The 24,446-nt window shown below is 39.4% G+C and overlaps 2 protein-coding genes across 3 annotated transcripts; one reads left to right on the top strand and one right to left on the bottom strand.

Annotated features, from left to right (window-relative positions):
• The first annotated feature begins 7,201 nt into the window (after positions 1–7,201).
• On the top strand, positions 7,202–10,915 carry fitm1l (fat storage inducing transmembrane protein 1, like). Its single transcript, XM_041992682.1, has 2 exons — positions 7,202–7,701; positions 9,109–10,915. Exons 1-2 carry the CDS (start codon positions 7,523–7,525, stop codon positions 9,779–9,781), a joined length of 852 nt encoding a protein of 283 aa, XP_041848616.1. The 5' UTR covers positions 7,202–7,522; the 3' UTR covers positions 9,782–10,915.
• A 470-nt stretch (positions 10,916–11,385) lies between these two features.
• trnau1apb (tRNA selenocysteine 1 associated protein 1b) lies at positions 11,386–19,400 on the bottom strand. Of its 2 annotated transcripts, none has more exons than XM_041992681.1 (9): positions 19,212–19,400; positions 17,426–17,523; positions 16,833–16,932; positions 15,929–15,981; positions 14,310–14,438; positions 13,753–13,869; positions 12,748–13,054; positions 12,574–12,616; positions 11,386–12,355 (listed from the first exon to the last, which is right to left on the bottom strand). In XM_041992681.1, exons 1-9 carry the CDS (start codon positions 19,248–19,250, stop codon positions 12,219–12,221), a joined length of 1,023 nt encoding a protein of 340 aa, XP_041848615.1. In that variant the 5' UTR covers positions 19,251–19,400; the 3' UTR covers positions 11,386–12,218. The 2 variants fall into 2 exon arrangements, with proteins under 2 accessions (XP_041848615.1, XP_041848614.1); XM_041992680.1 differs by having other exon boundaries at positions 12,574–12,619.
• Positions 19,401–24,446: the final 5,046 nt, after the last annotated feature.

A 24,446-nucleotide genomic window follows, 5' to 3' on the forward strand; every position in this document is an offset into this window, starting at 1 on the left:
TTAAGCACGGTTGTTTACTGTTAGTCCCTGCAAACTTCTACACCTGTCACATCTCTTTGGACTTATTTGTGGGTCTAAATAAAAGTCCTTCATAGTTGGATTTTTTGTTTCTATAAAGTCTCCCCTCCCTAACCTTCATTTGCTGGAGTCAAGGTTTGTTTAGAACATTCAGTTAATCCAACAGTAAGAGATTTCTACCATGTTTAACTAACCAAATCAGTTAATTTCATTTGAAGTACAGATGTTTTACACACCGTCTTCCTGAGCCTCTATTCTGCTCCTCACAGAGAAATGTGTGCTATTTTGCTTTCTTATCACTCTTCCCTTAAGGGTTAGCTTAGATTGCCGGGTAACACCTTTAAATTACCAGTTGTCTCATTGTGACATGTTTACACAGTGCCAACCTTTGAGCCTCTTGTATCTAATCTCCGCCAATCAGGCAACATGTATTTGGCATCTTTTAAGAAGCCACTTCTGACATTTGAGTGTCAGCTCTATCATCATCTTCCCAATGTGGCTTCTTGGGTCGATGAAATGCAGCTGAAATAAATGGATGGACTTCAAAGAATGAACAGTGTTTTTAATTTGTCTGCAGACAGATTATCACATGCACATCAGCTGTCCAACAGCAGTTGCTCCAAACAGTAAAACTTGATGGCAGCTGGCCTCCGGCTGCCTTTTTCATCCTAGCCACCCAGTCTCTTAAGCATTGTTGGCAACAAAGTTTATTTCCTTGAACTTCTCTAAAATCACTATATGTATCTAATGTACATTCTGTAGTCATAATGTGTGCATTCTTTGTTGAAACACTGGTAGAAATATCTCAGTAGAACATAAGTTTGCATCTTGTTCCATTAAGCTTAACAAAGTACCCATCACAATGATGAACCACACCAGAAGAAAGCAGGAAATAAGGAATAATAAAACACTTCACAGATTATTTTAAGCTTTTGACACTTAAAAAAGCACATCAGCACCTCAGCACACACTTCCACACAGCCCTGCAGGAAGATGCCACATCTGGGAATTTTATGTGAAAGTTTTTGTTCTGCTGAATGACCCTGAGTGTGTCTGTGAAATGAACAGGCATGAGACAACAGAGGGAGGGGAAGCTGCGGTTTGAACAGATCATCACCCTTTTTAAGTTGACACACCTGCGCAGTCACACGTTGGTGGCTGCACACCTACTGGTAAAAGGCAGGAGCCCATAAACATCCCAAGCACAGCCAAATATGTGAAACATGAGAAAGCAAGCAAACTGTGCTGAGAAACACACCACTACACACCTCTACCAGGTCATGAAGCGATTGTTCAGGGGGATGTTTTTTGCACATGGCTGTGTAACTGTGCATCTTTTTTGTGGAATGTGACCTATAGGTTAAAGTTAAAAAACATACCTTTTTTGTGGTTCAACACAAAACAACAACAACAGTATTACCATTTTAACCATTATTGTTTCTACAACACAGAGATCGGGGCTAGACAAAAGCTTTTGAAAGGGCAGAATCCTGCCATTCACAAGTCACAGAAAGCTGCTGTTGAGGACTCTTTGATTTTAAGTAGAAAATGCCAAATTAGCTTGTTGAAGGCCTAACTGGAACATTTTTAATATCAGCTTTACTAATCTCTGTGTGGAGTTTGCATGTTCTCCCCATGTATGTGTGGGTTCTCTCCACCTTCCTCCCACTATCCAAAGACATGCTTGTTAGGTTAATTAATGACTCTAAATTCTCCCTAGGAGTGAGTGTGTGTGAATGGTTGTTTGTCCCTACGTGTTGGCCCTGTGATGGACTGGTGAACTGTCCAGGGTGTACCCTGCTTCTCACCTGTTAATGCTGGGACAGGCTCCAGCTTACCCACGACCCTTAATGGACTAAGCGGTACAGAGAATGCATGAATAATCTCTGAATATGAGGTGGATGTGGAGTCTCTCAGCTCTACTGGCTGAAAACAACACTTGATTTTCTACGTTAAGCATAAGACAGAGCTGCGCACGTCCCGCCCAGAAAGATGCAACCTGCACACAGTGTGATGCACCAAATAAGTGTGCAGATTAACACCTGCTGAGATCAGATGACATGGATTAGCAGTTTTCCCCAAATGATTAGTGATAAGTGAAGGAAGTCCTGTTGGGCATGTTTGTGCACCAGGGAATAACAAATTGGCCTTTACACCCCCTTAATAAGTGGTGGAAAGCATAACACTCATCCTTTTAATTCCTGCTACTTCCTTTTAGAGTGAATAACATTGTAAATTATTTTTATCCCATCATTTTTCCACTTAAACACCCCAATGTTAGGATAAATACTGATGAGATGTCTTAGACCCATAGCAATGTTTTGATTAAAAGCACTCCAAACATAAAAAGCTGCACTCGCTCGTATTATCTCATTGTTTTGGTATTAAGCATGCGTGGACTTTATTAATACTTGTGTGTGATGTGATATTAATAGACCTTTGTTTGATACCTTGCGTGACCTCGCTGCCTTCTGCGGCCCATTCAAACCACACCAGCTGTGTTAGAGCCTGTTTTCTGACCACATATCATATCAGTGGCATTTCTAGATTAACAACAGCCAAGGAGATAAGAGCCCACTTCTACAAGAACCATTCAGGCCAAGAAAAAGACATTGATTCATGTTTTTCTCACACTGCCTCATATCAGACATAGAAGGGTTTTGTATGCTGTGATACTACAGGATAGTTCAGGAACAGGAACTTTTTGGGCCACAGAGCTGTACTTGAGCTGTACTGAATTTTTGGGTGTGATTTTAAGACTATACTGCTAGAAGTGCTTACAAAAGCTTTTTTGGTAATTACATGCCAGAGTTTTGTCCAAATGAAACACAATGAGTCATTCATTCATTCATTCATTTATTTGTTTGTTTCTTTGTTTGAAGGAAATGAACACAATACCCCTAGCACGTCATTCCACATCGATCTCTGCTTTGGAGGACAGCAGGACAGGGCAGAGACAACCGGGTATGCTGCTGTTGGTGTGGTCAGTCTTTGCTTTAAAGGGGATTAAAGGTGATATCCTGCAGCTTACTGTTCCTCAGTCTACCTGGATGCCACACAATAGATCTGCCCTGGGAGAGGCAGAACAGAGAGAGGAGCTGCACGTTTCTGGTATACACAGTAATTATTTCCACCAACCTGCTCGGTCTTTATTGTTTATTATTTTTCTTTTGTTTATCTCTTTCCCTTGGCAGATGGCCACCAACCATCCCTGAGCCTGGTCCTGTCCAGGGACTCTCCTTTAGTTTAAAGGGAGTTTCTTCTACCCAAAAAGTGCTTCACAGAGGCAAATGTTGGCTAAATAGTAAGAATCTGTCCACTTTAACATGTCCATGATAAGAGTCATATCTAACAATGTAGGTAGGAACTCACTGGGAGGCACTGTCCCCTCTCTCTGTTAGCTGAGGTTGTAGGTGAGAACATCAAGACTTATTATAAGATAAGATGTGCATGTAAACAGGCTCTATACATCAAAAGTAACGAGTTTGTTCATATTCGGAGTCTTTGATAGTATTAAGTATGTCAACAGTATCATTTAACAAACTTGTTTACTAGACTAAAGCAGCAGAATTTCCAAACCACAACCAACTCCAGGACAATGGGGTTGCTGGAAAAGTTTGTCTTTGTCTGTCCAGTTAATCTGTATTGAGGAAATACAGTACTATCTTGGGTGTCTGGCTGTCACTATCACTTACCCCACATGTTGGTACATTACATTCAAAGCCAAGGGAAAGCTAAATTATACAAATGACCTAATTAGCTAAATTGTTTAAACACTGACACTTAAGTTAAATATTACATATTTCCTTACTCATATTGTGAGGAAATGAAAGCTACTATTATGTAATACTTGATATTCTTGCATAAAGACTTGTTTCTGGTAGGTTAGAATGGTGGTTCCCAACCTGGTGTACACCCTAAGAGCACAGGGGTCGCTGAGGGTTTGACTGTTCAGAGCCAGTGTGATTTAAATTATGGTCATGTCTAAACAGAGACATGTTGAGGTATATTCATTTAAGTTTTTTTAATCATTTGGGTGTTTCATTCCCATGCAACCAGTGTTTTGGGAGCTTTTTTGTAGTTGCATGAAGGGGGCCCTCAGGAAAAATAGGCTGGAAACTACTGGGTTGACTTAGATGGAAAAACAAGTTACACAATAAAGGATCTGCAAGTCACCTCCACTGTGTTGGAATAAACTGTAGTATTACAGTTCACCCACAGGGTGGCAGTGTGTCTTGTCCATCATAACAACAACTACTCTGTTCAAGATTTAATTCAAGATTCAAAGTGTTTACTGTCATTTGCACAGTAAGGAAACAAGTTTCCCTGAACAATGAAATTCTTACCTTGCCGTCCACACTGAATGCCATAAAAGATTATAAAATAAAAAATAAAAAACTTTTAAAAACTAAATTGAAGATAAAGATAAAAAAAAAATGAATAAATATCCTGTGTACATAAATGTGCAGAGTGCTTCATCAACTGTTGTGCATGTGCATGTGCAATATCTATTATAAGAAATAAGACACATAAGACAGTAAACAATATTGCAGTTACTGTGGTTGACAATATGAAGTCAGTGTGCAGGGTGCAGGCCATTGTTACAGACTCCTTTCAGCTGTTAAGGAGTTTAATGGCCGAGGGAAAGAAAGCGTTTCTGAGTCCGGTTGTCCTACATTTCAGACTCCTGTAGCTCCTGCCTGAGGGGAGGAGTATGAACAGTCTATGTTGTTGTTGTCTGACTTAATTTTCTGGGCAGCATTCCTCTTTTTATGGGAAGCTGGAGTGTTAGAAGCTAATTATCTATGCATGAAGGTGAGATCTTTTCAAATTAATAGAGGCAGTGTGTTGTGTGTTTGTAGTCCATTTTAAAGCCAACATATGGGAGAAGTGAGTGTGAAGTTATTGAAGTTATTCTTACCAGTTTTGTCAGATGGACACATTTTCTGTATTTGACCATTCCCAACAGCAGCACGGCAAATGTGTTTATATTAGTCACTTTTTTCCAAGAAATAAAAATGATCTTGTCTTTCATCATTCAAAATGATGCAGTAAAATAAAAGTTTGTTCTTCTTGACCAGGGCTTCGTCAACTCCGGTCCTTGAGGCTACTGTCCTGCAGGTTTTACATGTTTCCCTGATTCCACACATTGTGTTTTTAATACAGTGTTTCTGCAGAACCTCTAGATGTCAGCAGCAAGCAGAAACGTTAGATCTCAGTGTTGCTCAGGAGGGCAGCATCACAATGGATGGGATGCACAAAGAGGAATGCTTTGCTGTGATTGGTGGTTCAGGTTATGGTAAATCTCCTTATACCAGGAGGTCAGAAGTCAGGGTGTGGTCTAAAAGTTAGCACTCAACCTGATATGGCGCCAAACCTTACTGATAGTAAGGCCTTTATACAAGCAAACTTTTAGTGTCTCACTTTAATGAAATGTTCTATTAATATTGTGAAAGAAAGCATTAATTAACTATAAAATCATCTTCCATCCTCTGTTCATTGCACATTACAGTCAAAGATGTTTCCTGGTTTTCTTAAATTTTCATATATAACAGCGACAACATGTTTTAAAAACCTCTCAGAATCACACTGTTCAAAACCTGGAAATGTATTTTTCTGTAGTGGATTAAATAAATGATAGCTGTTAACTGTAAGTATGGTCAAGAATAAATAAAACAAGCTTGTAATTATGTGGTGTCCTCAGAAATGTTATGTTCCCTCTGTTGCAGCAGGATGGTATTTATAGTATACAGAGGTTACATAACAGATGGCGAGATTAGCTGATCAAATGATGTGTGGACCCTAAGAGGGGATTTCATAACTATAAAACGCAACTTCTGTAATAAACAAAATATGGTAATTATTGAGTGTTAGACTGGTAAGTTATTTAAAGCTATAGAAGAGCTGCTGGATATTCTTTGAACCTGTGTCTGATGAATAAAACATGACGGTCGTCTGGAAGACTGTCACTGTAGAGATATTGTCTCCTTAAGTTATAAACAGAAAGCTTTTTTGTTTAGTTTAATTCACCTTCTTAATCAGCCATCCCCATCCTTAAGTTTGATCCGCTGTCTGAGGTAAAAGTCATCTTAATAAAAACAAAACTTTCAGTTTTCATGGCAGAATCAGTCAAAAACTTTACATAGTAAAGCCCTGCAAGTTACATTAACACATCATATGTGATCATATGTTTACAAGAGAACTTTTGTATATTTAAAGTTACAAAACAATTCTTGTTGCATGGCCTCTGTCAATTAGGACCAATTGAACAAAACTACATAAATAATGATTTCAAAGAGGGAGGTTGGTAAGAGAGGAAGGGCAGTAACTGTGTGTGTGTGTTGCCTCTCAGTGATTGACAGAGACAGACTGCAGCAGCAGCAGCTGAATCCGAGACCAGATACAGTGCAAAGGTTACTGCTATTAATACACATGAACCATTTTCAAACACACACAGACATCATGTGTCATGTTTCATCTAATTGATAACAATTGATTATATTACTCTTCACTGTGCATTTCTCAGCCTCCGACCCCCGTCTGCTTCAAGGTTGAGTTTGAAACTGTCATCCCTGTTATTGCTGGCGAAACTCTGTCATTGGTTCCACCTTCAGTCATCTCAGTAGGAGCAATGTGACACCTACAAGAATACGGAGACATTTGACAGGGTGAGAACATACTGTGTATTTTTATGTGTGTGTGTGTTTGAGAGGATGGGTGTCAGTGTCCAGAGAAGAGCAGAGAAGCTTCATTTTCAATAGAAATAGAAGAGTACCCTGAAGCTGCATCTACTGGGTGATTCAGAGTGCAACACAGCAGAGGAACCTGTCTTTCTGCAAAGACAAACAAAGCTGGCTGATGAAAGCAAGAAGGGAGAACAACACAAACACTACAACACTGAGCTGCAACTACTCAGACACAAAGTACACCAAGCTAAGTCAGCATTGTGGCCTGCTGGACTGAAGAATTTTAGGACTGGATTTCACACCATGCACATATTTGGAGTCTGGGGAATGCAAGAAACCAGCTGTCCCTTCATTCAGGCATTACGGTGCACTCTCTACACGTGGATACAGAAACTTCACTACTGACATCAGTGGATTTCATCTGTTTGTAAATCACAGCCAGCAGCTTTGGATTTCTGCAGGATCATCCATCAAAGCACCAAAGGATCTAATCTCAACTTGAAAAATATAGTTTAGTTTGTTTGTTTAGTTTTAGTTCTTTAGTTTTTTTTTTTTTTTCATTCTTCTGCTCAGTGCTGGTGCCCATGAAAAGGTTATTTTGGACTACACAAGATACAGAAGTTTTCCTGTTTACAACAGAACAACCCACACTTAATGGTGTTTTAAGTGCATTCTGTAGAGGATTACAGCTTTATCACATGAAAAGGTACATGCTGTGGAGTCTGAAGTGGATAATCTACACAAACACACGGCGGCATTCCATAGGTTACGCTCCAGTTCTGGCTGAGATCTGATCAGAGTTTTGGACGTGGATTCAAATGTTTCTTAACACAGTGTTGGTGGTCCTGACGGACCTGGCGGCCAGGTTGCTCGGTAACAAGCTCTTCCGGCAACACTTCCACCTGCTGCTGTCAGCTGTTGTGATGTTCGGTCCTGCACTGAACCTCTGGGTGTCTCCTCACAGCATCTTTGCCAAGAGAAGCCACTTCCTCTACAGGTGAGACCACTTGCTGCTACTTGGACCAACAGAGTCACTGTGCAGTTCCCTGTCTGTGTATTACTAATGGGAAAAGTACCAAATAGTTTTTAAAAACAACTTCAGGTCCAACTGGAACACTTACAAGTGTTTTGACTGACATGTCTAAAGCTATGTTTGGTTGCATCTCATGTTAAATAATTGTCCTCATCTTTGCCATTAAATGAGGACATCCTTTAAATCAGAGCCATTACTTGTTACAGCACAACAAGAATGAATGAATGAAATCATCTATTTATCACAATTGCACACCTCTACTGCAGGTGTCCGTATAGTCTTGCAGTGGTCTTCAATATGCTCAAAGTGAAGAAACAATTTCATTTCAAGTGAATCACATACAAAAAGAAATCTTTACTTTTTTGTCCTGAAAGCAAGCTGTTTGTATGACCAGGTGAGAATGAGTTTTTAATAAGAAATAAAGATCAGAAAGGGTTCACCATTCAATTTAGATAGCTTATTCATACTATGTAATAAGTAAGCAACACTGCATTAAAAACTAAAGTGAAAAACTATCCTGAGGGAGACAATGTCAAATCTCATTTTGCTCAGTAAAACAGTGCAGAAACTTACCTGTGTACAGTCCAGATGTGTAACACATTGAAAACATTGGGTGGATTCTAACACGAGGTCCCAAATTGTTGAGCAGCTGAACAATCTAAAAAATGTGGGAAATGTTTGTTTTATAACTACAACAAGGAGTCTCCTTAGTTTAAAAACTAAGTATGAAGACACAAAGTATAGTTCGCACAGTGACCTCTCTCATTAACTAATAAAGTTCACAAAATACGTATCCCCAGTGTGTGTCTTGGTTTTTTCTGGTCTGGAGTTTCTAAATTCTCCCGAGGAGTGTGCGAGTGTAAGTGGATGTTTTTCTCTCTGTGTTGGCCCTTTGATGGACTGGTGATCTGTCCAGGTCTGCCTCAGTCTCACCTGGGAAGGGCTGCAGCTCTCCTGCAACCCTGCATTGGAATAAGTGACAGTGGATGGATAAATATAAGAGCCTGTGTAGTTTTAGAAATTATTGTTTGGAAATTCAGCTTCTAAATATTTTCACCTACTCAGCACTGAGGCAATGATCTCACTTTTGTACACATAAATATATATATTTAGTGCATTGTCTATACATTTTGTTTTCCATTGGTTAAAGAGGTTTTTTTTCAAATCAACACACACAAAAAATGGTTATTAAATTAAAATTCTTGAACAAATCTGCCTGACTTTAAAACTTACTGGTAAAGTTTTATGTGGCATGTTTTAGAAGTTTTGAAATGAACATTTTTTTAAATTTATATAATTTATATTTATATAATTACTCTTATTGTTAATTTATATCCCAATAATCACGTTTTACATTTTACTCTTCTCCAGGTTGTTCCTGCGCTCTGGTTGGGGCTGGACCTGCATCTTTGTTGGCTCTTTTGTCTTCCTCCTCTCCTTCTCCATCCGGCGATCCCTCTCTCTGTGTATCCGTCATCTCTCCAGGCTCGCTGTGGCCGGCGGACTGTGGTTTGGTTTCTGCAAACTCCTAGACCTCCTGGAGAATGCTACAGGAAGCTGCTACGAGCCTCTGCACACTGGCACAGAGGTCACCAACGGCCAGCCTCTGCTGGTGCTACGAGAAGGGGAAAGCAAGGCTGAGTGTCTGAAAGCTGGGATGCTGTGGAGGGGGTATGAAGTTTCAGAAGATGTCTTCCTCCTCTGTCTGTGCTGCCTGCTGCTGGCAGAGGAAATGGCTGTATTTGGCCCTTATCTGAGCCTTGGGGGGATCTCTGATGCCCCTCTGAGGATCCTCTTCTTGTTCTGTGTTCTTCTGCTCTGCCTTTGGATCTTTCTGCTGCTCTGTCTCTTAGCTTACTTCCCTCAGTTTCCCACTCAGCTACTAGGTGGTGCTCTAGGCTGTCTAAGCTGGAGGGGACTGTATCAAGGCTGGTACCGCCTGGGGCCCAGTTGGTACTGTCCTGGGAGGCCTGGTCAGGGACTCCTTAACACAAAAACCAGCCCTGAAGCAGAGGATGCACTGAACCACAATCACTGCAATTAACTAAAAGAGGAAGGAAAAAAATTTACATATGATTGTTAAAATTTGAATGAATTAAATCCTGACAGTTGGCTTCAGAAGTGTATCAGTGTTTTTTTCTCTCTCTCTCTGTATATCTGTGCTGCAAATACAAATTAAGTCATTAAATGGTGCATCTTCTCTATGATGTAAAACAGATGCTAAGAGAGTCTTCAGCACAAGTTAAGTAAGATCACTGACAGCATTTGCTCTTTATACGGTCTAGAAAAATAGTGTCCTCTGCTCAGGGAGAAAAGTCAGGTGATCATCAAGGGCATACAAGCTCCAAGTGTACTTGGTATTGTCATATTGCAAGTCTGTTTGTACTGAATGTAGACTATAACCTTACTGCACATAAATCCATGAGCAACATCAGTGTTTCTCATACTGTGTGCAAGGTTTATTTCTCCTCTAACTTTAAATCTATTTAAAGGGCATGCCATCAGTGTGTTAGGGTTTTGTAATGCATGTATTGTCAAGAATGAAACAAGGTTGTATCATTAAGATTAAATGTGGTTCAGGAGACTGCTTCTGCTGCAGGATGCACCTAGGGCTGCTACTGTATCAGAGATGGAGGTGACCTGTTGTGTCTGGCAACGGTATTTGAAGTGGGGTTTTTTGTTTGTTTGTTTGTTTTTTGGCTTCCTCTTGGTTGCAGGTTTAAAGATGTAGTTGCAAAACTCTACAGGCAGCTGAAACTGAAATAAATACCAAGTTGGGCATAATCTCAGACTCAGCGATGTTACAGTTGGGGTCCAGTTGAACAGTTAAACCATTTTCATTTACCTCATTGGTAGGAAAAAGATTTAGGAAAAATCCAACCACATTTCCAGTTAGTTATGATGCAGGTTCAGCCAAACAAATATTCAACAAGTACCTAAGTTACTTTGTCTAATCCTACTTCATGTTGCTTCAGAGGCTGTCATGTTAATGAAATTAAGGTATAAAATGCTTGTGCAGTGAAGTTAGCAGGGAAAAACAAAAGAAATAAAAATCATGGCCCAAGCTGCTCAGTGAGCCTGCTGTTCCTATATTTATTTACATCAATGCCAGAAAGTGTGACTGAGCGAAAATAATCATGCATTGTTTCAAAGCTGTGGCTGCAAGCAATTGTGGAGCAAAAGTACACATATTTTTTTTCAGAGGATGCTCCAGTGTATCAAAGGAGATAATAATAGATGTACTGCAGCTCCTCAGTTTAATTTGGAGAATTCAATCAGCTCTTAAAATAGCTGCCACTTCTACCCACCTAATGGTCTGATGGCATTTGAAGATGGATTCTTAGTGCATTATAACAGCAACATACATGTGATGAATTAAAATATAAACTATATGATATGGATTATAATATATAAAATCAACTTGTTTTGTCTAAACACGTCTTCTGCCAAAGCTGCACACAAACCTATCCAAACATTGCCCTTAGTGCATGTTTTGCATCTCAAGTGTGGCTTTTGTTCTGAGAGAAAATAGGAAAATAGGGTAAAATAATTACACTGCTGACTGAAAACCGGTATTCATTTTAAATATTAATAATTAAAAAAAGAAAAAACATGGCAATGAGAACACCTCTCATACTAACACAGCTCTGCTTTCCTCCTAAATTTGTTTTATTGATAAAACATCTCCAGAAAGAAAATATATACAAGATTCCAGTCGTTAAAATGCAGAAAACAAATTCTGCTTTGAAATCTGACATCAAATCAGCTGGAAACCTCATAAAAGCTTGAAAAAAGCATCACAGCAACATATCCGGCGGTGTGTTGTACCATTCATCCATTACACAAAGACACTGAGCTTCTGCTGCAGAAAACAGCGATAAATAGCATTTTGGATGTTTATGTTCTGGTAAACTTAATATCACCATCTTCCTACGCTGAACACGACACCCGGATCAAGTTCATTAAATCTAAAGGAGAAACAATTATGGCAGTCCTTCATTAAAAGTGAACGAGACGATAAGGACTTGAGTCCTTTATCTACAACATAACTCTAATAACCATCCTGAACAGACAGGAGCTACTGTACATGGCAAAAGACAAGAAAGGCAAAGTTTTTCTTTGTGTTTCCAGAAGACTGATGAGAAAAGTCAGCTTCTGTTGGTCATTACAACATGGATCAATAACAACGAATGACCCAAGGTTTCTACTCCTCTGTGACATCATTAAGTGGTGAAACACTGACACACACTACATTTAGTTTGTACCTCGACAGCTTCTGTGTGTCAGTCGGCTTCAGCACTTATTCACTGTATTCTCTACATGGTAACTGCAGATTTTTGACCAAATTCCTGTTTGTTACCAACACGGTAAACAACACAGTTAAAGGTATAGATGTGGTGGAAGTTTCTGAGTCCAAATTTGTTCAAAACAAAGTTTTAATGACTAGAGGGAAACAGAAGACTTTAAAATAAACAGAGTTATCAAGAGAGGGAAGGTATGGGGGAATCAACAGAGTCCAGAGGCTCCCAGTGACAGTTCATCATGGCGTCGTAAAGCTCCTCACTGCGCTCAATAAAATCTTTGTTCCAGAGCTCCACGTCACACTCAGGGATGGGCTCTGTAAAACACCAAAGACAGACTTAAGCTCACTGTTATGTTACAACAAAAATACAGCAGTCATGTTATCTGCCAGCTAAATGTGATGTGATGGCAAGGACACCAGAAACGAAGGTTAACGTGGAGTATGAGGTCTGTGACAGACCTTATGGGTTATTTTTCAAGCAGATGGCATTCTCTGTGATAATAAAGATTGTTCAAATCCAACCAGGGTTTTACCTTCTGAGTTATCCTCCTCGACATCCTCAGTCTGCTCATGGCTCTGCTGGAGAAACACACTTAAAGTCAGGAAACATTTCCTTTAAAATTGATCATTCTTTATAATGATTCACAGTCATCAAACAAGCACATTTCCCAAAATGTTTAGCATAGGTGTCAAGTTACTTTTCTCACCTCTACAGCTCCTGACATGTCAGTGGACATGGGTGGCATCCCCATTGGAGGAGGTGGCATCATGTGACCTGGAGGGGGATAACCATAAGGCCCATAGTTGTAGTTGTAGCCACTGTTGTAGCCGCTGTTGTAGCCACTGCCATAGCCACTGCTGTTATAGCCCCCATACTGGTCATATCCACCCCACTGTGAATAGTAGCTCCCCTGACCCCCGCCCGTATGACTGCCATAGTATCCAGATTGGGTCTGGTTGTAGTTGCTGTGGTAACTCTGGCCCTGGTTTCCATGGTAGCTGCTCATCTTCTGGCTGTAACACAGTAAATGCAACAAAGTTTAACAAACATGAGAAAGAAAACTGGTGAACAGACGCATTTACAGCTTCTGAGTCATCAGAACTAAAATAATTTCAGGTTTGATGGGTTACTCAAACACAGGAACTACATTAGACGGGGATTATTTTCCGCTGCAAATTAATGTGCACTTGGTGCTCTGCTTAGCGCGTGCAGTGGCAGATGTAGGACTTGGTCAAAAATAAACTAGCATGTGTGTAAATACTGATGAAGGAACAGATCGACTAATCTAACAGCCCTGCTTTTAGCAGCTTCTGAAGCTCCATCTTTAGGCTTTAGATCCAAATATATTTATTAATAAGTCACGTTTAGTGTTGGTTTCGGTCTTGTGATAATGACTCCTAACTGAACTTATCCTTTAAAAGCAGACCCACACTGATATTAATTGTATTGGTTATTATATCAACTTGGAACTGGTCCCTACTTTTATTATATCACAACACATTCTTTGTACAGACACTTGAAAGAAAAGTGGAGAGATAAACCTGATTACTGCTTGTTTTTTTTTTTTTAACAATTTTAACCAAAAAATACAAAGTTCATAAAGACAACGGCTTAGTGGAAATAAGTTAAGATTTCACTTTTTGTAAGTAAAAATTATTACAAAACGTATACAGCATGACTTCCAAATTTCTTATGTCACTCTGCATCTTACCTCTTGGCGACAGCAATGCTAAGCCTGATTGGCTTTCCCCCCAGCATCGTACCCTGGCACTCCTCAATGGCCTTCTTCTGTTCGCTCTCTTCCCCAAACTTGACAAAGCCGTAGCCTCTGAAAGTTAGACAAGAGTTACACCTCCTCCGCCCAACAACACGCACCACATACTTGCCATGTAATAGCCACGTATAATGAGAAACAGAATATAATGGGTATTATTATGGTAGAACTGAAACTTGCTGTTTTACTTTTAACATGAGGTAGCATCACTTGAATTGTGAGTTGCTCTTGCTTAGCCTATATGGGGAAAACAATAGTTTTAGCATAAGTTGCCAAGAAAACATTTCTTCAGCCTTTTTTCGAAAATAGATGAAGATGTACTGGTGGTCAACGTCCATAACACTGCTATCCTAATAATTATTACACCACAGAACACAGGAAACAAAGGCTGCATACTTCTTTATGGTAATATCACACCAAAGAAATCTTACAATCGTAGGCCAACAAATTATAAGTCACACTGCTGTCCATTTAACCCACAGAAGCTGGCATACCTGGAGTACCCGTACTGGTCGGTGACTACTTTGGCTCCTTTGCAGGATGGGTACTTCTTAAAAACTTGATGGAGCTGGAAGTCATCCACCTCAGAGGCCAGGTCGCCTACAAACACTGAGAACTCTGGCCTGAAAGAAGCAAAAAGCTCTGATCAAATACTCCTGCACTCATAGTGCAGCAAACAAGAATCAGGAAAGATAGTTTTCCATTAAAAACAAAGGCAAATAAGTGAGGAGCAATTAGGGGTTCGGCGTCTTGCCCAAGGACACCTCGACATGATCTCGATTTGGCCGAGGATCGAACCGGCAACCCTTGGGTTACAAGACGACCGCTCTACCTTGCTGAGCCACGCCGCCCCCAGGTTAAGTCTGCAGTAACTACCTATGGAAAAAACTCCCAATTTTCATAAAAAATAAATGCCATAAATGGAAAATTCAATTTATCGATTAATCGCCCAGCCCTAACTGAGATACGTAATAGCTTTTTGATAATCCGTTTTGGTGCAAATATACAATTGTATTCCTGTCTATAAAACTGGTTCTTTACCAAGTTGTCTCTTATATTAAGAGTTATTTGCCTTTTTAATGCTTGAATGATTCATAAATTGATATTTAGTGTTGGACTGGCTGATAAAAGAATCTCAAAATAAAATCTAGGTTAAATTCACATGAATCGCAGTGATTAATTATAGACATTTTCAGTCAATCCATCTGAAGAGCCAGCTGTGTAGCTCTCTGTACACTCCAGTCCACTAGTGGGCAGTAATGCTCCTCTAGGCTGGTTGCCAACTGCCAGGAAAAGCCCAAATACAATGACCTGCCAATGGACTGAGGAAGAAAACCCAGCAGAAATGTAGAGGAGGAGATAGAAGAAGAGAGTCATTAACTGAAATTTGGCTTGTGTTATCTTCCCAAACTCTAAAAACAATTTACAAAAAAAAGCACCACTCTTATCAGTAATATGGAGGGTGAAGAACACGTGTGTAAACTGTCATCAGTTTACACACTAACTTGTTTAATTACCTTAAAACGTCTCATCCCAGTGAGTGTGCAGAATGCAATGAAGCTGCAATACCTTTGTTTTTATGGTGTGATTAATATTATACTTTTGACGCTAACAGAATTGACATGACCAAGATGGAAAAATACAAAAATAAACAGATAGTTTTTGCTATATTGTCCCGCTGTAGTTAACTGGCTTAATAAATAAAACACATTTCCCTGGAAATGATCAGGTACAAAGACTGGAGTGAAAATGAGTGAAAGGAGGAGCTAAAGTCCAAATAAAAATGTTGAAAGACTCTCAGAAAATCTGAAGTACTATGGTTTAAGGTCACTTTAAAAGAGTCTGGCTCCTTGAAAGCAAAATATGAAGAAATGATAGGTTTGTACAGTACTAAATACAGCACCACCTCCAACACGTGTATATCCACACAATGACTTTAGTGAATTAAACCACCATTTAAACTCAAAGTAGGCTATTCTGGGATTTAAACCATGTAAACAGCCCTGCTGTCTAACTGAGCCCCAATCTGTACATGTTCACACAGCTCTGAGGTAAACCTATGACAACAATGTATTTTTCAGTTACAAATACTTTCATGTAAACAGCATCTTACCCTGCCTCTGGTCGTTTCCCGTAGGTGGCATAGTTTAGCTTAAACTTCCGGGGCTGCAAGGGGAGAGAGAAAACACACATATTAAGCCAACTTCACACACCAAAGACGTGTAGTATAGCACTGATATTGCTGGAAATAGAAAGTGGAGTTATTGTTATGGTTATTTAGGTTTACATACCTCTACCACCCAGACCAGCCTTTAGCCCCTTCCTCAGTTAGTTCCTACCAGAGACTCTATTCACCAGCTTCAAACAAAGTACATTCATGTACAAGCAGCCTCTTAGCCACCTTCAGCAGCAGATACAGGCTGGTGAACAGGGGAGCCCAGTAGCTTGGCCAGCCCACGGGGGCCGACAGTGTTTCCAGTAGAGCAGCAAGCAGGAAACGCTTAACTTCACACACCACTTGAGACTGATGTCTTCAAGTCTGGATGATTGGTTTAGTTTTACATCAGCAGACTGTCATTTAGAGATGCTGCCACTTCAGCTAAAACAGAATATGACTTACTAATACATGTAATATGTTCTTAATTTTTACACTTGACCACTGCCTGAAGAGCACAGGTAGTGACAGCACTAACAGAAAATCAAATGGATCTGTCACATTTTACCAAAGTTATTGTTGCAGACCAAAATGACAGGTCAAATTGACTTTTAAGCATCTTATTGCATTTCTGACATGACAAAGCAAGACCAAGGCTAGTAGAGCTCCACCATCCACAGTCAAATCAATAAATAAATACTGCTAGGTAACAGGAGTCTAACAGTGAAAAGAAGGAAGGTGCCATTAAATTATGAATAATTATACATTAATAACATATTTATGATCAAACAATTATAATAGATATTGTTTTTACAATAGAGATGAGATTAAGTATTTTTGCAATTACACAATAAAAACTGACCGGGTTTGATCCAGGCACTAGTTTTCCGTTGAGTCTTTGAACACAGCGGTCAACGCTTGCCTCGTCTGCCAACTCCACAAAGCAGTATCCTGCTGAACCCCTGCACATCAAGAAGACAAAGGCCACGGCTTCATTTTCAGAAAAAACATACAACACTTCATTTTTCCGTTTTACAAGTCATTCTAGCAAAAGACAGAGTGAGTCAAGGCGGAAACATGGCAAACGCAGCACGCTTACATGCAGACTTTAGTTTTAAAGCATAACCATGGAGAGAGCGTGCACCAGACAAGATTGTGAGAAAGGAAACACAATCAGTCGCTATTAAAAACAGAGGAAGGTCAGTTGTGCTGCTCAACTGCCATGCATAGTAGATCCTGATTTGACATTTTAGGTCAGAATGATCAGTTTGCTGTTGAAACACAGACTGCACCTGCTTACAGATTACAGCTTCCACAATGGAGCTAAAGTTGGGGCCTCAAGCAAAACAGTTTTCTAAGAGAAAAGCCATCAGTTCATATGAAACTGTATCAGCTGGCTTTAAAGCTCCGACACAAGAGGCTAATTTGTGGCCTGACATGCTCTGTAATACTTACCCTGTTATTCTGTGTGTGATGATCTTTACTCCTAAAGGTGATTCTCCCATAGCACTAAAGGCCTGCTTGATGAAGTTCTCATCCATGTATGGGTCCAGCTGTAAATCAATAAATGAATATTAAATTAAACATATTTAGCTGTAGCTCAAGACAAACACATTATAATTTGTATACAACCTTGAGACTGTACAAATTATAATGAACTGCTTATGTTCTTACACTTCTTTTACACGTTTTGCTTTTAAGTGATTTGGTGCAAATACCAAACAAACATCTCTTTAATTCAAGCTCGTAATTCATGTAATATACACTAACATCTGTCAAAAAGGGAAAAACTAACTGAAGTTAGTAGACACATAAAAGATAAAATGTTATAGAAAGACACAAGGGATGGGGAAACTAATCAAAATGGGGACATAAAAGATTCTGAACTGATTTACATCTGTCAAGATAAAGTTATGTTGGCAGAACACAAAAGCAAAAACTAGGAAAAGCAGAAATGAAGTGACTGTAAAGTCTGTAGCATGGACAATATGAAAGAGCTAAGAAAATCCCAATGGTAAACTCAGCATTAAGATCTAGCATATGGAATCACTTCAGCTCCTATGTAGCTGAATTAGAATATTTTGGAAAGACAACATATCTGAGAAACAACATTGCACATTTCCAGCAGGGAAAGCTTCATGCCAACTCAGAGATGGTGAAACAAATTAGAAAATGTATTGTGATTACCACAGTCAAAGATTTGGATCTATATTCAACCTTACAACCAGAGCTTTTGCACTTCGTTGCAGACTTTGGAGCTGATATTCAAGATCCTGACTGGAACATATTTTACTGACATCATCTCAAATCGATCAAATAATTTAAAACAGGGGATAGGATTGCACCAACATGTGATGCAGACCACAAGATTTTTGTTACAAATTTTCACAGTATGAAACAACCCGCACCATTTGTCTGATTCTCTTTTAAGCATTGTTCTAACTTTTTTTTTCTGCTCACGCTCATCTGCATTTTAAACACTAAGTCTGCCATGCCTGCAACCACCTGAATATGTGGATTAGGGATTATAAGAGTGTCTCAGAGTTGCACATTTTCTATATATAAAACAAGCTTTACCTTTATTTGACCGTGGAAACCTTGTTTACTAGTAGGAAAACACTATCAACATACAAAAGATGGTCAAGCCAGAGGAAACATCTAGAACCTGTAAGGACTGTACAGACTTATAGTCCATGCTGAAGAATTTAAGAAAATATATAATCTTTTTTTTTCTTCTTCTTCTTCTTCTTTTAAGTAACTATGAGTACCACTGTATTGTAATTGATTTATAATTTCTGTACATATTCCAAAAGCAAACTGTTCAAGCCGGTCAAGTCTTATGTAAATACACACACACATACACACACAAAACAATTCTGTGAGCGTTGCTCAGTGATTTACCAGAGTGACAAACATCGTCTGGGTCCCCTGGTAGCAATGGTACCTAGTGTTACACATTCCGCATCACTAACAAGTGTATTTTCGTTTTAGTGCAGCGCTCCTTTAAAGGTAGCTAACGCTTATCCACAAATAATAACTATATACGAAACATTTCGAAAACCACTAGACCATTAACGCAATCTATTGCTGTTATTGAAAGGTTTTACACAAACTCGTTCAACTTAGCACTTTGTCGCAGAGTTTAGTTTTGTCTTTTGCATCTGGGTCGCACACCCTGGCTAAGATAGCGACCAGCACGCTAAGCTAAGCTAACAAAACGAAACGACGACTTTAGACTTACATCACCCATCCAGAGGCTGTTCTGTCTATTGAACATCATGGATTCTGGAGTAAAAGTGGCACTATAGACAATCCTTCTTCTGTATTAAGCCCGTGCAAAAGGGCAAAATTTTTACAATGTTAGAGATACACTCATGCGATCGCTCGTTCTCCCTCTTCTCTCTTCCTTCGTCCTGCTTTGCTACTTCCGGAGTTGTGCCGAAAAAAGCACCCTTGCCGTGAAAAGTCCGGGCTGGCTGGCGTGCGTGTGTACGTGTTAAGAATTACTAATAGTCAAACGTTCGACCACCAATACAAATGTAAAACTCAATGACTATATTAAAATGACACATTATGCTGTTATTTTATACTTTAACACATAGTTCAGGCAGATCCTTTGCATCTTTGCACTTTCAATAAACATTAATCAAATACCACAGCTTCATTTGATTTTATTAAACTTTTATTAAATTTTTCTGTTTAAAGAAATACAAAAAAATTAAACAATATTACTCGTTTACAGATAAATAGATAGACAGACAGACAGACAGACAGACAGACAGACAGACAGACAGACAGACAGACAGATAGATAGATAGATAGATAGATAGATAGATAGATAGATAGATAGATAGATAGATAGATAGATAGATAGATAGATAGATAGATAGATAGATAGATAGATAGATAGATAGTATTAAAAAGTAAGGTTTACTGTGACGAGTGTCAGAAGTGGTACCATCATGCATGTGTAAAGAGACTTCCAGTGGATGAGGAGTACTCGTGCTCTGCATTAAAGTAATGGTGATTGTTGTTTCATAAAATATCTTCCAATTAGATCTTCCTAACTGCTCTCACTGTGAGGCCGGAGTTTTGCTTGCTGGTAAGGCAGAAGAACTTGTTGATTTGTTCTGTTATTACTATTATTTATTTTATTTATTGAATATTTATTTTTCTAGAAGCATGTTTTTAATATATGGTTCTTATAGTACTTCACAATTTAAAAGTTGTGTGTGAATAAAAACACAGGAACAACTAAACAAAAAAAAAATTGCTTTAAGCTGCTTTCCTCCTAGTGATTTTATTGAATGAGTATTCTGTTATATTACCATAGCAAACAGATAAAACAAACTTTGAGTATAGTGAAAATTTCACACATCAGTTGAACTTCAGACTGAAAAATGCTTCTCTTTTTAAATTAGGAAGTTGACCAGTTTGTGTAGCTAGGTGATACGAAGTTAAGTTTTCCCTATACTAAGACAATATGTGTAAAAATAACAGTCCTGGAAAATGTGTCTGCCTTTCTACTGTGTAATGTTTGCATTAAAAACATAGAGAAGATACGAACAGGCTCTACATTGGACACACATCAATGATACAGCTCCATCGTCGTTTTTGGCAGAATGCCAGCTTTTGTGGGGGAAAAAAATAGATTTCCCAAGTGTTTATGTTTCAACATGTAATTTGTAAATAAGAGAATGAACTCTGGTAGTAATTCACCAGGTGAAATTTGCCTTGATATTAAATTTTTAAACAAGCAAGCTGTAAATAGCAAGGGGAAAGTAGTCCTATACCCATGCACCCAGAAATAGAAGGGGTGCATATTCTGGCAGACCCCTCTGTCAAACCATGATTATTGATACATGTTGTGAATTTGGTGGCTGTAAGTCATCTGGAGCCAGAAATAAAAAGTGGTTCATATTCTGGCAGAGCAGTCTGCCAGAATACACACAGACCCTGTTGGTTCCAACATTTTTTACTGTGGTGGATACGCAGTTGTCTGTGCTTTGACTCTGATGACATCAGTAAGGAGGTAAGAGCCTGACGATCAGTCCCAAGGGTGAAGTGCCTCTCATACAAGTACATGTGCCATCTCTCACCAGCTCAAATGCACACCAAGTCTTCTTGTTCCCCCACAGAGTATTTCTATTTAGCTGTGGTGAGTACACAAAAAATGCCATGGGGCACTCAGTGCCACAACACTGCACCAAGAGCCCTGTTGGAGGCATCGCAGGTCAGGATGGTGGGGCTGTCAAGGTCAACATGCGCCAGCACAGGCAGAGAGATAAGCTGTTTTTTAAGCTGGCGAACTGCTGCAGTACAGGCTACAGTCCAAAACCAAGGCGCATCCTTCCTCAGGAGGTCATGGAGAGGGGCTGTGGTCACAGAGTGCTGGAGCAAGAAGTGCAAGTAGTAGGCTGTCATCCCATGAAAGGAAGGAAGTTGGGATGGGCATCTGGGCTCAGGGAAGCACAGGATGGCCTCAACATTTGAATGAAGTGGGCTGGGACCACAAGCTGACAGCTGAAAACCCACAAAATCAATGGCATCAACTGAAAAGGTGCACTTGTCTCCGTTTAACATTTTGCACATTACATATGAGGCATTCATCATGGATGGCCGTACACCTCTATATCGTTCAGATGTAGGACCACACTCGGAATCCCTGCGATAATGGTGCACATTATCTTCTGAAAACAGCTGGGGGCAGAGCTCAAACCAAAGGGCATAAGTGTATACCAAAAAACCCCAGCATGCTTCACAAAAGCAGTAACGTAATGGCAGTGGCAAACTTAGCCATTTGGGGGCCCCTGCATCTACCAATCTAATGCATCTTATATTTATATTCTATGAATATTGCAAACTTTCTCATTGTCTTAAAGCATAGATGTGTGCAAATTAGGGCTGTCAAATTCTTAAAGTTTTAAATCAGATTATACACAGATTACAAATTAATCATGATTAATCACTATTGGCGACTATGCCTGAAATTAGCTAGTTTTTACTGTATTGTATCAACAGAACCAGCCGATGCTACAAATATTTATTATTAACTGAGCTTCCCTTGGGTAAATGTCAGATGTCCAATGGTCAGTAAATGCAGCATGTAATGTACTTCTATATGTTGTTCTACATCATCTCTATCATTTTCTAGGTCAGAATTTAGAATTCATATATCATCATCTCACCAACTGTCTCCATGGTGATCATTTCTGTCCTAAAACCAGCAGATGTGACAACTGAAGTTAAACAGCCAACAATAATGAAGAAACTCTGATAAAACTGATGATTTGTATAAAAACAGGTTTTTCCTTTTATCAGTGAAGTGTAAGTGTTTGTGCAGCAGTGATAAAGGTCCTACAGCAGCATCACCCAAAGTAGACAACTGTCTAGACCTAAAAAAAGGTCTCATTCGTGCCCCCCTTTTCCGGGTCAGTGCTCCTGCCTAGCCCCTCATCAGAACTTTTCTAGGCCCACCCCTGCATAGCTGAAGTACAAACCCCGTCTACCACCAGCCAGCTACTGTGTTAGAGAAGGTCCTGCCAAAAATTATACTTTGGGGTAAAGATGTGATGGTGTGAACCATGAACCGCTAGTTTCCTCCTTCTCAGCTGAACCATAAACACATGCAACAAGAGAGAAAAACTGATCAGCTGATCACCGACAGCCGTCACGATTCACAGAACAACCTGAGAGGACGAGGAAGCAGCTGTTGCACCAATAGAGATGACCAGAGATCCTCCAGAGCAGCCATGCTGGTGCAAAACACAGGATAAGTGAAATGAAAAATAAATTTAAAAAAATTTAAAATACAGGAAAATTGTGGGTGTGGAACCCTCTCACCGGGAAAAGGGTGTGTGTTAAAAACCCTCATACTCCATGAAGGTGACATCCATGGGTTGCTTCATTAATGTTGAGTTTATTCTCAAGTCCATCATAGAGCAGCTGGTGTTCTGTCAGTTTAGCATACGCATCAGAGTACCATACATTCTGTTAAGGCGCATGCGGGTTAAGGTTAGGGTTAGGTGCAGTTGTCAGCACTATGCATATGCTGATCTGACAATGTATGCTAAACTGACAGAACACCGCCTCATCTTTTCCATCTCGCCTCTCCATGTCCTGCCATCATAACAGAGAAATGGTGGATGTATCAGGGTTGTCATGCTGCATGTGCATTAAAAATATTAACGCAGTTAATTACATAAATTTGTTACTGGTGTTATAGTGTTATTTTTGACAGCCCTATGAATTAGTTTCAGCTTCAGTTTTCCTGATCTTCTTCAACCCCTGTCTAATGCATGTTCTCACTGACAAGATCATCTTGCCTCTTCAACTCTTAACAAAGAATCATGTGACCTTGGGTATACAATATTAGTAAAGACTTGACATTTATTATTCCAGGGTTAAATAAAGATTTTTTTTTTTTTTTTAAAGGAAAAAAATGTTGAAAAACAGGGTTAGGGAAGGACTTTGTGATCAGTCTGGTGTCACCTTGTGAGTGCTCACCAAAGTGAGAATAGCATAGAAAACAATTAGATCAGTGATGATGACACATTACAGTGAATGTTAATGGATCATCATCGGGCTGCAGTCCATTATTACCCAATAATATTTGGCCTTGTTTACTCTGTCAACAATGGCATCTGTTGTGCACTTGGCCACCAGTGAGATGACAAATCCAGGCTTCCTTAGAAAGTTGTGATCATCACGTCTCTCTTTGATACCATTCAGCCATATTTATCCAGTCCAGGAGACATTCCAGTCTCTTTGCTGTCCACCATAGTATAGTAGATCAGTCTGTCAATGTCTTACTCAGTCTTGGCATAAGCTTGATGTCATCCATGTAGATGAGGTGGCTGATGGTTGCTTGTACAAGACTGATAAGATGTGATGGGACTGTTCACAAAGTGGTGAGCCGCAGTCCATCCTTGCTTGGGAAGACTAAGCCTTTGGTGGATGCTTCTTTTATACCAGACCCTGACACCCTCATCCGTTAACAAAGATTCTGCTGATAGTTGTTGGCTTTATTTAATCTTCCCAATTCAATGTTGATCATTTGCTAGGATATATAAAATTGTCTTTTCTTTTTTGCCCCACAATTTCCATTGACTGTTTCTTGCAGTTAATTGAATTAATTTTAATATGTTCTATATACAATGTAGATGTAAATTCACTGAAAATAATTTCTTTGGACATGTGTCCAGCAATTAGATTCTTAAATTAATTGACCAATTGCAAATTTATGCTTTTGCTGTATTTCATAAAATGATACAGAAAGTTTGGCTTGTATGCTAGACCAAACAGTTTTTGTATCAATGCAGATGACACTGAATGTAACATTACAGGAGTAATAACTATTTTACCTCCCAGATAAATTCACAGCCACTGTCATAGAAAAAAAAACTGCTATAAAATTGCAATTTGCCTCTGGAATTAGTAACGCGATACAGCCATTACTTGTTGTTTTGTTACTTTA

The sequence above is a fragment of the Melanotaenia boesemani genome, chromosome 8 (assembly GCF_017639745.1).
Source record: "Melanotaenia boesemani isolate fMelBoe1 chromosome 8, fMelBoe1.pri, whole genome shotgun sequence".
Lineage (NCBI taxonomy): Eukaryota > Metazoa > Chordata > Actinopteri > Atheriniformes > Melanotaeniidae > Melanotaenia > Melanotaenia boesemani.